We start from the raw sequence: 13508 nt of genomic DNA, 5'->3' as shown, positions 1-13508 counted from the left end.
ATTTTAGAAGTTTGACCTTGAGTTGACCTTTGACCTTTTAACCTCAAAAATAAAATGTTTCCCAATTCAGTTTGGCACTGTGCAATTGCTATATAATTTTCAAGTCAATCAGATGAAAATTGACAGTTTTTCAGATGAAAATTGATTTTAGAAGTTTGACCTAGAGTTGACCTTTTGACCTCAAAAATATTTGGTTTTCCAATTCAGTAATGGGCTATGTAATTGCTGTTTAATATTCAAGTTAATAAGATGAAAAGTAATGATTTTTCAGATGAAAATTGATATTGGAAGTTTGACCTTGAGTTGACCTTTGACCTTTTGACCTCAAAATACTTGGTTTCCCAATTCAGTAATGGGCTATGTAATTGCTGTTTAATATTCAAGTTAATAAGATGAAAAGTAATGATTTTTCAGATGAAAATTGATATTGGAAGTTTGATGTTCAGTTGACCTTTGACCTTTTGACCTCAAAATACTTGGTTTCCCAATTCAGTAATGGGCTATGTAATTGCTGTTTAATATTCAAGTTGAGATGAAAAGTAATGATTTTTCAGATGAAAATTTATGATTTTGGAAGTTTAACCTAAAGTTGACCTTTGACCTTAAAAATAGTTTTACCAATTTTCTGGGGCACTATGCAAATGCTGTAGGCGAGTGCAAACAAACAAACAGACAAAATAACAAACACAACCGACCGATATACTTGAAAAATCTTCGATTTTTCTTCGATTTTGCAAGTAATAAAGCTGTACAAAGCCTCACCATGAAGTGCAGCAAGAAAATAAATAAATAAAGTTGTATCGAGCCTCACCATCGTGTATCGAAAAAAAGAAAAAGAAAAAGAAGCTGTACAAAGCCTCACCATGAAGTGCAGCAAGAAAATAAATAAATAAAGTTGTATCGAGCCTCACCATCGTGTATCGAAAAAAAGAAAAAGAAAAAGAAGCTGTACAAAGCTTCTCCATAAAGTGTAACAAGAAAATAAATAAAGCTGTACAAAGCTTCTCCATGAAGTGTAGCGAGAAAAAACAATGAAATAAATAAAGCTGTACAAAGCCTCTCCATAAAGTAGAGCAAGAAAATAAATAAAGCTGTACAAAGCTTCTCCATAAAGTGCAGCAAGAAAATAAATAAAGCTGTACAAAGCTTCTCCATAAAGTGTAAAGAGAAAATAAATAAAGCTGTACAAAGCTTCTCCATGAAGTGCAACGAGAAATAACAATGAAATAAACAAGAAGACGTCATGTGGAGCACGATAATTGCAAAATCCGCCCCCCCCCCACCCCCCCCCCCAAAAAAGTTTCCATTGATACAGCAAATTGTCCATTTCATGAAGATTAAACTTTACAATATTGATCAAAGCTCGGGTCAACAGGATGAAAAGTGACGATTTTTCAGATGAAAAATGATTTTAGAAGTTTGACCTCGAGTTGACCTTTGACCTTTTGACCTCAAAAATAGTTTGTTTCCCAATTCAGTGAGGCAATACACAATTGCTGTTCTATTTTCAAGTCAATCGGATGAAAATTGATGGGTTTTCAGATGAAAATTAATGATTTTGGAAGTTTGACCTTCAGTTGACTTTTGACCTTTTGACCTCAAATACTTCATTTCCCAATTTAGTGACAATATACAAATGCTATTCCATTTTCAAGTCAATCGGATTTAAAATGGTGATTTTAGTTTGATTTTGATTGCAGCAAATCTTTGCATTGCAAATCGATTGCAAATTGCAAATTTGCAGTTCGATTGCAAATCTTCGATTTTGCAAGTAATAAAGCTGTACAAAGCCTCCCCATAAAGTGCAGCAAGAATACCAATTCTGAAATACCAACTTATTTCCATGTGTTTTATACTTCTCCCACCCCCCCCCCCCTCCTTCCCGTGCCTCCTCCCTCCAAGCCCTCCCTCAATCCCCCCCCCCCCCCCCCCCCACTTCCCAAGCCCTCTCCCTCCCACAGATCTCCTGATGTCCATGCTTTAAAAAGTTGTGTTTGTGTGCTTCCCCATCTCTCTCCATCTTGTCTACTGCTCCCTTTATCATATGTTTTATGTGTCGGTTTGACTTTTTGTGTGATTAATGTTGGCTCTTTCACGAGCCTCGATCTTGTATACAAAAAATAAATAAATAAATAAATAAATAAATAAATAACGCTAAACAAAGCCTCTCCAATCTCCATACAGTGCAGCAAGAAAATAAATAACGCTGTACAAAACCTCACCATGAAGTCCAACCAGACCGAAGAAGGCCTGGAAGATGCAACAACGACCGTGTCCCTGACCTCCAGCCCACAACTTCGGCGAGGATATCCATAGCGTTTGTGCAGAAAAATAGAGAAGTCCCATGCACACTCAGCAGAGAAAGCCAAGGTCCACACGCAGATTAAGCAGTGGGCGGAGGGACGTTGGAAACATGCACGGTGATGGGCCCAACGGTGAGCACATAGGTCGCCCACACGGAGACCAAGCAGCGGGTGGAGGGGGAGCAGGAACGTGCATGGTGGTGGGCCCAACGGTGAGCACATAGGTCGCCCACACGGAGACCAAGCAGCGGGTGGAGGGGAGCAGGAACGTGCATGGTGGTGGGCCCAACGGTGAGCACATAGGTCGCCCACACGGAGACCAAGCAGCGGGTGGAGGGGAGCAGGAACGTGCATGGTGGTGGGCCCAACGGTGAGCACATAGGTCGCCCACACGGAGACCAAGCAGCGGGTGTAGGGGAGCAGGAACGTGCATGGTGGTGGGCCCAACGGTGAGCACATAGGTCGCCCACACGGAGACCAAGCAGCGGGTGGAGGGGAGCAGGAACATGCACGGTGGTGGGCCCAACGGTGAGCACATAGGTCGCCCACACGGAGACCAAGCAGCGGGTGGAGGGGGAGCAGGAACGTGCATGGTGGTGGGCCTAACGGTGAGCACATAGGTCGCCCACACGGAGACCAAGCAGCGGGTGGAGGGGAGCAGGAACGTGCATGGTGGGGGGCCCAACGGTGAGCACATAGGTCGCCCACACGGAGACCAAGCAGCGGGTGGAGGGGAGCAGGAACGTGCATGGTGGTGGGCCCAACGGTGAGCACATAGGTCGCCCACACGGAGACCAAGCAGCGGGTGGAGGGGAGCAGGAACGTGCATGGTGGTGGGCCCAACGGTGAGCACATAGGTCGCCCACACGGAGACCAAGCACGGGTGGAGGGGCGCAGGAACGTGCATGGTGGTGGGCCCGATGGTGAGCATATAGGTCATGAGCAGAGGGAGGGCAGCCGTGGCAGGAAGAGAATGCCAGTCCGCGACGCCAAAGCAGGCCCAAAAATGTTGCGGGCAAATCCCGAAGAGAAGCACGCAACACAGAGCCAGGTGTGCAGCCAGGAGCCGAATCCGTGAAAAACCCAGCACAGTTCCCTTCTAGCCAGCAGCCCAAAGAGGGCAAAAGGGCAAAATGCAGAGCCAAGAGCATGGCACCAGTCACACCTCCCAACCCAAAGCTTTAGGCATTCTTCCATCACCATCCCTGCTCAGAACCACGCCGATCAAACCCACTGCTAGAAGCCTCCCAGCCACCGCATGAGCAGCCCGAAAGGTCAATTCAGAGTTTTTAGAAAGTGTGTCGTCTCCCAAAACCCCTGTCCATTTCCGTCACATCCATAACACAAGTTAATTTGCCATTATCTCTGTGAGATGAATTTTTTGATTTTTTTGGTGTCTGGACTCCCACTGTGAGATTCCAGGGATATACATATAAGTTGTTTCATAATATATTTATATGCTTAACCTGTACATCTGAGACATTTTGTTTGACATTTTGAGTACAAATGTCACATCCATAACGCTGGAATTGCCTTAAAATGGAAATAAGCTGCAGGACAAAACGTCCCATACATGTCTCTCCTCCCAAAGTAATCATCCTCACTCTCCGTACGTAATAAATAGATGGTCCCAAACAACAACGACACGTAAACACTAATACTGTTTTTCAGGTTCACTGTTCTGAATTGAATTGCGAAACAAACCCGGTCGAGCTGCGGAACCTTGAACGACTGCCCAGTGCGGAGAGAAAGCAAGGTAATCTCATCTCGACCACTGTCAGCTGGAACCCGCTCAACCATGCCTCCTGGACCCAGGCTGGAGTAGCACTGTAGTCTGTAGCAGTCCACGAACAGAAAACCGCAACTACCGAAACCTGAAAGGCACCATGTAACTCATCACAAGTAACAACCACGATTCGTTAATAAATAAAAATCCACCCAACCAAACCAATTCCCGGAGAAAGCATAAGAACAACCTACGCAACAGTTTACTTCAACTTATACACCGCCTTAATAAAATTCTATCCAACCAAATATATTCACGGGGAAAGCACAAGAACAACCTACGCAACAGTTTCCCTTAACGTATACACCGCCCGTAAGCATCCCGTTTATTGGTTATTTGGTCGATGGACAAGGTTTATCAAAAGTGTCCAAATTGATGTAAAACATATTAACCATTAATTTAAACTTCATGATGCGCCTTTCGTGAAAACATGAAGTCGACTTGTGATATGAAATAATACCAATAGTAATACTAATAGCCAAAGACGCGATTAATTACAAATACCACCGATATTTCATTTATTTATTTATATTTTACAGTAACCTGACGTGAGCAACACTCATGGGCCGATGTGAGAGCATTTTTGGAATGGTGGGCATTAAACTTTAATTTAAAGATCCCACAGAACACTTTGGTGAAGAGTCGGCGAGATTTTGTCGGTATTCTGAAGAATTACAAATTGCGACACTGAATGGCTCCTGGAGCAATGGCAAACCACCCAGTCTCGTCTCTGCCATGTCATGTGACACGAGTTCGCACCGAGGCTCTGTGTAACATGAGATGAGTGAAATGAACAAGTAATAGTATAACACCTGAGTTATGTTCGTGGGTGTTACATACAAACGGCTGAACCAAAGGACTGGGAGGCGGGTTTCCCCCAGCCCAGGGCAGTGTATTCAATCCAGATCCGAACAGGAAGGTACAGCAGACCAATTACTCCAAAGCGAGCACAACACACACCGACAGTTCAAGCACCTAAGGACACACTTCCGTCCTCGTGCTCAAAACACCAACCACCGGAAGTCCCTCCATGAAGATCCGGGCATTCAAGTAATTAACTAACTAATTATTGTGTTTATATATTCTAACTAACTAACTATTGTGTTACATGGTTCACAGTGGAATTTGCACGTAAATGATATGTTGGATAATTAAAGGGACACTGTGCACATACATGTGGAACAAGGGCAAACTGTACACATACATGTTAGACAATGAAAGCCATACTGTACACATACATGTTGGATATTTGAAGGCACACTGTATACATACATGTTGGATAAAGACAAATTGTACACATGCATGTTAGATAATTAAAGGCACACTAAGAATGAATGGTGGATAAAGACAAATTGTACACATACATGTTAGATGATTAAAGGCATACTGTACACATATATGTTAGACATACCGGGGTATAGTACATTGGAGATAGCGGGGTATGGTACTGAGTGTGAGTGGATTGGTGATTGTGATTGTGTACGTGTGTGCTGAGTGTGAGTGGATTGGTGATTGTTATTGTGTACGTGTGTGCTGAGTGTGAGTGGATTGGTGCTTGTGATTGTGTACGTGTGTGCTGAGTGTGAGTGGATTGGTGATTGTTATTGTGTACGTGTGTGCTGAGTGTGAGTGGATTGGTGATTGTGAACCTGAGTGTGAGTGGATTGGTGATTGTGATTGTGAACGTGTATGCTGAGTGTGAGTGGATTGGTGATTGTGATTGTGAACCTGTGTGTTGAGTGTGAGTGGATTGGTGATTGTGATTGTGTACGTGTATGCTGAGTGTGAGTGGATTGGTGATTGTGATTGTGTACGTGTGTGCTGAGTGTGAGTGGATTGGTGATTGTGATTGTGATTGTGTACGTGCATGCTGAGTGTGAGTGGATTGGCGATTGTGATTGTGTACGTGTGTGCTGAGTGTGAGTGGATTGGTGATTGTGATTGTGTACGTGTGTGCTGAGTGTGAGTGGATTGGTGCTTGTGATTGTGATTGTGTACGTGTGTGCTGAGTGTGAGTGGATTGGTGATTGTGATTGTGTACGTGTATGCTGAGTGTGAGTGGATTGGTGATTGTGATTGTGTACGTGTGTGCTGAGTGTGAGTGGATTGGTGATTGTGATTGTGTACGTGTATGCTGAGTGTGAGTGGATTGGTGCTTGTGATTGTGTACGTGTGTGCTGAGTGTGAGTGGATTGGTGATGATGATTGTGATTGTGTACGTGTATGCTGAGTGTGAGTGGATTGGCGATTGTGATTGTGTACGTGTATGCTGAGTGTGAGTGGATTGGTGATGATGATTGTGATTGTGTACGTGTATGCTGAGTGTGAGTGGATTGGTGCTTGTGATTGTGTACGTGTATGCTGAGTGTGAGTGGATTGGTGATTGTGATTGTGATTGTGTACGTGTATGCTGAGTGTGAGTGGATTGGTGCTTGTGATTGTGTACGTGTATGCTGAGTGTGAGTGGATTGGTGATGATGATTGTGATTGTGTACGTGTATGCTGAGTGTGAGTGGATTGGCGATTGTGATTGTGTACATGTATGCTGAGTGTGAGTGGATTGGTGCTTGTGATTGTGTACGTGTGTGCTGAGTGTGAGTGGATTGGTGATTGTTATTGTGTACATGTGTGCTGAGTGTGAGTGGATTGGTGATTGTGATTGTGTACGTGTGTGCTGAGTGTGAGTGGATTGGTGATTGTTATTGTGTACGTGTGTGCTGAGTGTGAGTGGATTGGTGATTGTGATTGTGTATGCTGAGTGTGAGTGGATTGGTGATTGTGATTGTGCACGTGTGTGCTGAGTGTGAGTGGATTGGTGATTGTGCACGTGTGTGCTGAGTGTGAGTGGATTGGTGATTGTGATTGTGTACGTGTATGCTGAGTGTGAGTGGATTGGTGATTGTGATTGTGATTGTGTATGCTGAGTGTGAGTGGATTGGTGCTTGTGATTGTGTACGTGTGTGCTGAGTGTGAGTGGATTGGTGATTGTGATTGTGTACGTGTGTGCTGAGTGTGAGTGGATTGGTGATTGTTATTGTGTACGTGTGTGCTGAGTGTGAGTGGATTGGTGATTGTGATTGTGTATGCTGAGTGTGAGTGGATTGGTGATTGTGTACGTGTGTGCTGAGTGTGAGTGGATTGGTGATTGTGATTGTGCACGTGTGTGCTGAGTGTGAGTGGATTGGTGATTGTGATTGTGTACGTGTATGCTGAGTGAGAGTGGATTGGTGATTGCGATTGTGTACATGTGTGCTGAGTGTGAGTGGATTGGTGATTGTGATTGTGTACGTGTATGCTGAGTGTGAGTGGATTGGTGATTGTGATTGTGTACGTGTATGCTGAGTGCGAGTGGATTGGTGATTGTGATTGTGTACGTGTATGCTGAGTGTGAGTGGATTGGTGATTGCGATTGTGTACGTGTATGCTGAGTGTGAGTGGATTGGTGATTGTGATTGTGTACGTGTATGCTGAGTGCGAGTGGATTGGCGATTGTGATTGTGTACGTGTGTGCTGAGTGTGAGTGGATTGGTGATTGTGATTGTGTACGTGTGTGCTGAGTGTGAGTGGATTGGTGCTTGTGATTGTGATTGTGTACGTGTGTGCTGAGTGTGAGTGGATTGGTGATTGTGATTGTGATTGTGTACGTGTATGCTGAGTGTGAGTGGATTGGTGATTGTGATTGTGATTGTGTACGTGTGTGCTGAGTGTGAGTGGATTGGTGATTGTGATTGTGTACGTGTATGCTGAGTGTGAGTGGATTGGTGCTTGTGATTGTGTACGTGTGTGCTGAGTGTGAGTGGATTGGTGATTGTGATTGTGTACGTGTATGCTGAGTGTGAGTGCATTGGCGATTGTGATTGTGTACATGTATGCTGAGTGTGAGTGGATTGGTGCTTGTGATTGTGTACGTGTGTGCTGAGTGTGAGTGGATTGGTGATTGTTATTGTGTACATGTGTGCTGAGTGTGAGTGGATTGGTGATTGTGATTGTGTACGTGTGTGCTGAGTGTGAGTGGATTGGTGATTGTTATTGTGTACGTGTGTGCTGAGTGTGAGTGGATTGGTGATTGTGATTGTGTATGCTGAGTGTGAGTGGATTGGTGATTGTGTACGTGTGTGCTGAGTGTGAGTGGATTGGTGATTGTTATTGTGTACGTGTGTGCTGAGTGTGAGTGGATTGGTGATTGTGATTGTGCACGTGTGTGCTGAGTGTGAGTGGATTGGTGATTGTGATTGTGTACGTGTATGCTGAGTGAGAGTGGATTGGTGATTGCGATTGTGTACATGTGTGCTGAGTGTGAGTGGATTGGTGATTGTGATTGTGTACGTGTATGCTGAGTGTGAGTGGATTGGTGATTGTGATTGTGTACGTGTATGCTGAGTGCGAGTGGATTGGTGATTGTGATTGTGTACGTGTATGCTGAGTGTGAGTGGATTGGTGATTGCGATTGTGTACGTGTATGCTGAGTGTGAGTGGATTGGTGATTGCGATTGTGTACGTGTATGCTGAGTGTGAGTGGATTGGTGATTGTGATTGTGTACGTGTATGCTGAGTGTGAGTGGATTGGTGATTGTGATTGTGTACGTGTGTGCTGAGTGTGAGTGGATTGGTGATTGTGATTGTGATTGTGTACGTGTGTGCTGAGTGTGAGTGGATTGGTGATTGTGTACGTGTATGCTGAGTGTGAGTGGATTGGTGATTGTGATTGTGTACGTGTGTGCTGAGTGTGAGTGGATTGGTGATTGTTATTGTGTACATGTGTGCTGAGTGTGAGTGGATTGGTGATTGTGTACGTGTGTGCTGAGTGTGTGGATTGGTGATTGTGATTGTGTACATGTGTGCTGAGTGCGAGTGGATTGGTGATTGTGATATGCTCAGTAGCCCCAGGAGGGACCGATTAGTTTAGAGGGGCAGAAATTAGGGGGATTAACAGGTAAGTTCAGCTCAGCTCTTCAGCTCAACTCAGCTCTTTCACGAGCCTCGATTCAGTATAAAAATATATATAAAAAAAGTTCCGTTGGGGCCGAAGACAGCCGTCTGACCCAATGCCACCATAACATCAGCTGCTCGTACCAACATCTGATGGCCTCCCTTACCTGTTCGTTGCCACCGTCTAGTCATGCCTCGTCAGCTAGTGCAATGTGTGGACGGACACACACACACACACACACACACACACACACACACACACACACACACACACAGTACTCTGGTTACCAGCGACACTAAAACAATGACAATGCCCTTCTCACCGCACTCAGTATAGCCCAGCGGCTAAGTCGAAAAATATAGCAGTATATTTCACTTTGTGGAGAAATTATGAAACTTTGCACACAGGTTGGCGACCCCAGTAGGAACATTTTTCGATTAGGACCCAACTCAGCATAGGCCAAAGGTCAACAACTTTGTCAAATTTCTTAAATCCTCAATTTTCATCTGATTGACTTGAAATTTGAAGAGCATTTACATATCAGGTCACTGAATACAACCACCAATTATTTTTGAGGTCAACATAGGCCAAAAGGTCAACATAGGCCAAAGGTCAACAACTTTGTCAAATTTCTAAAATCCTCAATTTTCATCTGATTGACTTGAAATTTGAAGAGCATTTACATATCAGGTCACTGAATACAACTACCAATTATTTTTGAGGTCAACATTGGCCAAAAGGTCAACATAAGCCAAATTTCTAAAATCCTCAATTTTCATCCGATTGACTTGAAAAGGAACGATCTTGAATGACCTGGACATGGTTTATGATTTTCCACCTGTAAAAGAAAACATGCGTTAATACAATAATGATAACGAACTTTGATGTCTGCAAAGAACTTTATTGCATAAAAAAGGAAATCTTCTGTCTTAACCTAAACTAATGCAAACAGATGGCAGCACTGAAATAATATGGGGTGCTAAGTAAAATCATATGGGGTGCTAACTGATCACCTGTTCACCCAAATTGTCATGGGGGCGGAGGGGGAGGGTTAGCCACTGCAATCGTATTTCTATCGGCCACCAGGGGGCGTTTCAGAGTTGGGTCCTAATCGAAAAATGTTCCTACTGGGGTCCTCCACCTGTCTGCAAAGTTTCATAATTTCTCCACAAAGTGAAATATTTTTCGACTTAGCCGCTGGGCTAGTAGGGCATTTCCTAAGGAGGATTTTCCTCCTCCCCATGGATGCCAATCGATGGGGATTGTATGTGCTTTACTACTACTAGTACGAGCGAATCATTGCTGTGTCAGGGAAGGAGAGGTGAAGCTAGTTAGTGTTCAGCGGTGAGCCTTGATGTAGATGTGGAGGTCTACACTCGAAAGATATATCTGAGCGCAAACCTCACACTCCCAGACTGGTTCTCAAGTACTGGGGTCGCTGTGGTAGTGGCACCTGGCATCCTCCACTCTTCGTATTGATGAAAGTGGTCCCCTCCAAAGCTACAGACTCCGCTTTTACAAGCAGCACACAGGTACTGCCATCTTAGGCCATCTGCTGCCATATGCTGATACAGATCTTGGACTTTATAAAATGGTTCTCGAGAGTAATCTTGTATTCCTTGTACTCTTCTCCTGCTTCACTTTGTTCATTACGCAGCTCGCAAAAGAGAACTTGTTTAGCTAACCTGTCTTGTAACATGCGCACAAAGTCACCGGTCCATCTTAGCTGGACAGCGACGAGCATCGACTCAAAGTCTGAAACAAAGGAACATGGCAGCTTTTATTATGAATCACACAAAATTCCCACTCATAATTGGAAACCCTCTTTGCACGTCTTCACTCATTGCAAATTATCAAAATATTTCAGTTTCCCTGCCGGGTCTGGGATTATCTGGGGAGGGAAGGACAACAGCAAACAGGAAATGAAAAAAAAATCCTGTAAAACACAAGGAAATAAACTTAAATGAAATATTCTCAATTTAAAAAGTTCCTGAAAATATTTTCCAGATTTTATGGAAAGGTAAAAAGCAAAAGTTTTAATTACAAGCACGTTTAAAATGAGGATTGTGCCCGTTTAATGTGGTCAGTTGGTGGTTTTTTTTGTTGAAAGTCGAGTTAAAAAAGTGAAAGAGCTGAGTCAACAACCAATCATAGAAAATTGTAAGAATAAAAACTTTGTGGAGTTACTTTGGTTTTATCACCAGGAAGCTCCAAGAGATAGCACGATGGGCCAGAGATGTGCATGCTCTACTCCGGGCCGTCTAGCCTGGGTTTTAATCCCAACCCAGCTATAAACTGTCATCTCGCAGATAGGCATCGGTATGTGTGTGTGTGTGTGTGTGTGAGTGTGTGAGTGTGTGAGTGTGTGTGTGAGTGTGTGTGTCGCTGCTTGTTATCTCCATAATTTTGGTTTTAGAAGATGGAATGGAGTCCTCCAAAGTCTCCAAGTATCCATCCCCGCTTCGGTGAAGGATTGTGATTCATGGGCTAAGTTGTTAAGTTTTGTTCCAAGGACTCTTTTCAGGATCGTCACTGAGCCCAGTACAGCCTCCATCTGTAGTTCATTTGTGGTAATGCTCCCAGGGATGGTGTTTAAGATCTTTGTGAGGTTCTTTTTTGTCATTCCCGTTGCCCAAATTACCACTGGTACAATTTCGATGCTCTTCAGCTTCCAGGATCTTTTCACTTCATTTTTGAGGTCCTGGTATTTGGTCATGTTCTTGATTTCTGTGTTGTTTGGGTCAAAATCGCTGTTTACTGATATCTCAATCATCAATGCTGTCTTTTCCTTTTTGTTCCCGAGTACTATGTCCGGTTGCAATGCTTTGTTCTCTATGTTTACGCTGGATGAGATCATCTGGTCGTACATGAGCATTATGTCCTCATTTTCAATGATTGCACTTGGTTCGTGTTTCCATGAGTTTTGTAGAACTGGGATATTGAAATTTCTGCAGATGTGTTAGTGGATTACTCGACATACCTTGTTGTGCTTTTGGGTGTACAGCTGCTCTGACATGAGTTTTTTACATCCCAATAAGAGGTGGCTCATAATTTCCGTTTCTACTTTACAGAATCTACACTACACTTGACTCAGCCCCGCCATATTATTAAAGCCATAATAGTGGGGGGGCCAATGTATCAGATTGAAATGCCCGGTGAAATTGCTTGTTAATTTTTGGACACTGGTTGGGCTGTCTTTAGGGATGATATAAGTTCTAGAAAAAATATGTCTCCAATTGTTTCAAGTTCTTTATGGCGGCCATTTTGGATTTTCAAAATGGCGGATGTCGAAAACGTAAAATTCCATTATCTTGGCTTCTAAATGACCTAGAGTTTCGATTCTGGTGTCCAGTTGTACATTTTTGGGGATAGAGAATTGAATGAAACCTTCTTTAATAACCTACAAGGGATAAAAATAGGTTTTTATGGCACAGCCGAACCAGTGTCCAAAATCTAACTTAATGCACATCTATCTTAATTGTTATTTGTTATTTGTATGTTCCAGATTCGTGACCCTGAGCTATGATGGAGCCAAAAAGCAAGAAAACCAAGAAAGAAACTGATTTCACACTTTGCATTCAGTGCCAGGATCCCCAAGGTGCACTAGTGACTGAGCCAGCACTGGGCTCATATGCAAAGTTTCTCCAGTTCATCCAGGAGAGGGCACGATATGGTGATGCCGACTTCAAACAGATCAGCGAACGATTAAGCTGTTTCACTGCCACTGACTTGAGGAACAATAAAGCAAAGTGGCACCGGGCATGTTATGGATCTACATGCAACACTGCTCACCTGGAGCGTGCTAGAGTTCGCCACCAGAAAGCCTGCGAACATGGCGACACCCAGCATCTTCATAAGAGGTGTGGACGTCCTTCTTCTGCACCTGCCGCTGCAAGTACCTCAGGTTCTACGCAAGACGAGACTCTTCGCTTCACACGTTCATCATCAACTCCATTCAACAGAGACCTTTGTTTCTTCTGTCAAGAGGTCACTAAGGAAAGTGTACATGTTGTATGCACGTTCAACGCAGGTAAACAGCTGAAGAAAGCTGTTGAAGAAGGCAGCAACCACAAGTGGAAAGTTCAGCTGAGTGCTGCCATCAGTGCACATGATGCTCATGCGATCGACGTCAAGTATCATCTCCCATGCTGGGTGCAGAATGTCCAACGTGCTCCCAAGAGTGGGACATCAAGTGATGACAAAGAACACATACTGCAAGAAACTAATGTTATCAAAATAGCCGCAGACATTGAGTTTGTCAGCCTTGTTCGCTCTCTACTCCAAGCTGGTGAAATTCTCAACATGTCTGACCTGAAGTCGGTTTACTCCAGGATTCTTGACAATAATGGTGTGCACAATGTCCCATCACCTACTACCCAAGGCATGAAGGAGAAAATCAACTCTCACATTGATGACGTTCACTTCATGAAACCAAAACGTCGAAACGAGTCAGACTGTGTATTTTCCACTGCCGTGCGTGATGCAGCTG

General features: G+C 43.9%; 2 protein-coding genes across 7 annotated transcripts in view; both read right to left on the bottom strand.

The window, feature by feature from the left end:
• Positions 1-5092, bottom strand: part of CDK10 (cyclin dependent kinase 10) — a 74615-nt gene extending 69523 nt beyond the window's left edge. Inside the window, exons 1-2 of one of the 5 annotated variants that reach the window (XM_078771575.1) lie at positions 4930-5092; positions 4008-4177 (exon numbers count right to left, since the gene is read on the bottom strand). In XM_078771575.1, coding sequence (XP_078627701.1) covers positions 4008-4103 — 96 coding nt within the window. In that variant the 5' untranslated portion in view covers positions 4104-4177; positions 4930-5092. The other 4 variants (XM_078771576.1, XM_068107222.2, XM_078771577.1 and 1 more) reach the window with 4 other exon arrangements.
• Positions 5093-10780: 5688 nt separating this feature from the next.
• LOC137421320 (peroxiredoxin-4) overlaps positions 10781-13508 on the bottom strand; it is a 33958-nt gene continuing 31230 nt past the window's right edge. For both annotated transcript variants that reach the window (XM_068107244.2, XM_068107245.2), the window contains exon 7: positions 10781-10910. In XM_068107244.2, the coding sequence (XP_067963345.2) occupies positions 10860-10910 (51 nt within the window). In that variant the 3' untranslated portion in view covers positions 10781-10859. The remainder of the gene's footprint in view (positions 10911-13508) is intronic.

This window comes from Myxine glutinosa, chromosome 2, assembly GCF_964187855.1.
Source record: "Myxine glutinosa chromosome 2, kmMyxGlut1.1, whole genome shotgun sequence".
NCBI classification, from domain to species: Eukaryota; Metazoa; Chordata; class Myxini; order Myxiniformes; family Myxinidae; genus Myxine; species Myxine glutinosa.
Note: the sequence above shows the minus strand (reverse complement) of the source record. Positions and strands in the feature narration are given on the sequence as shown.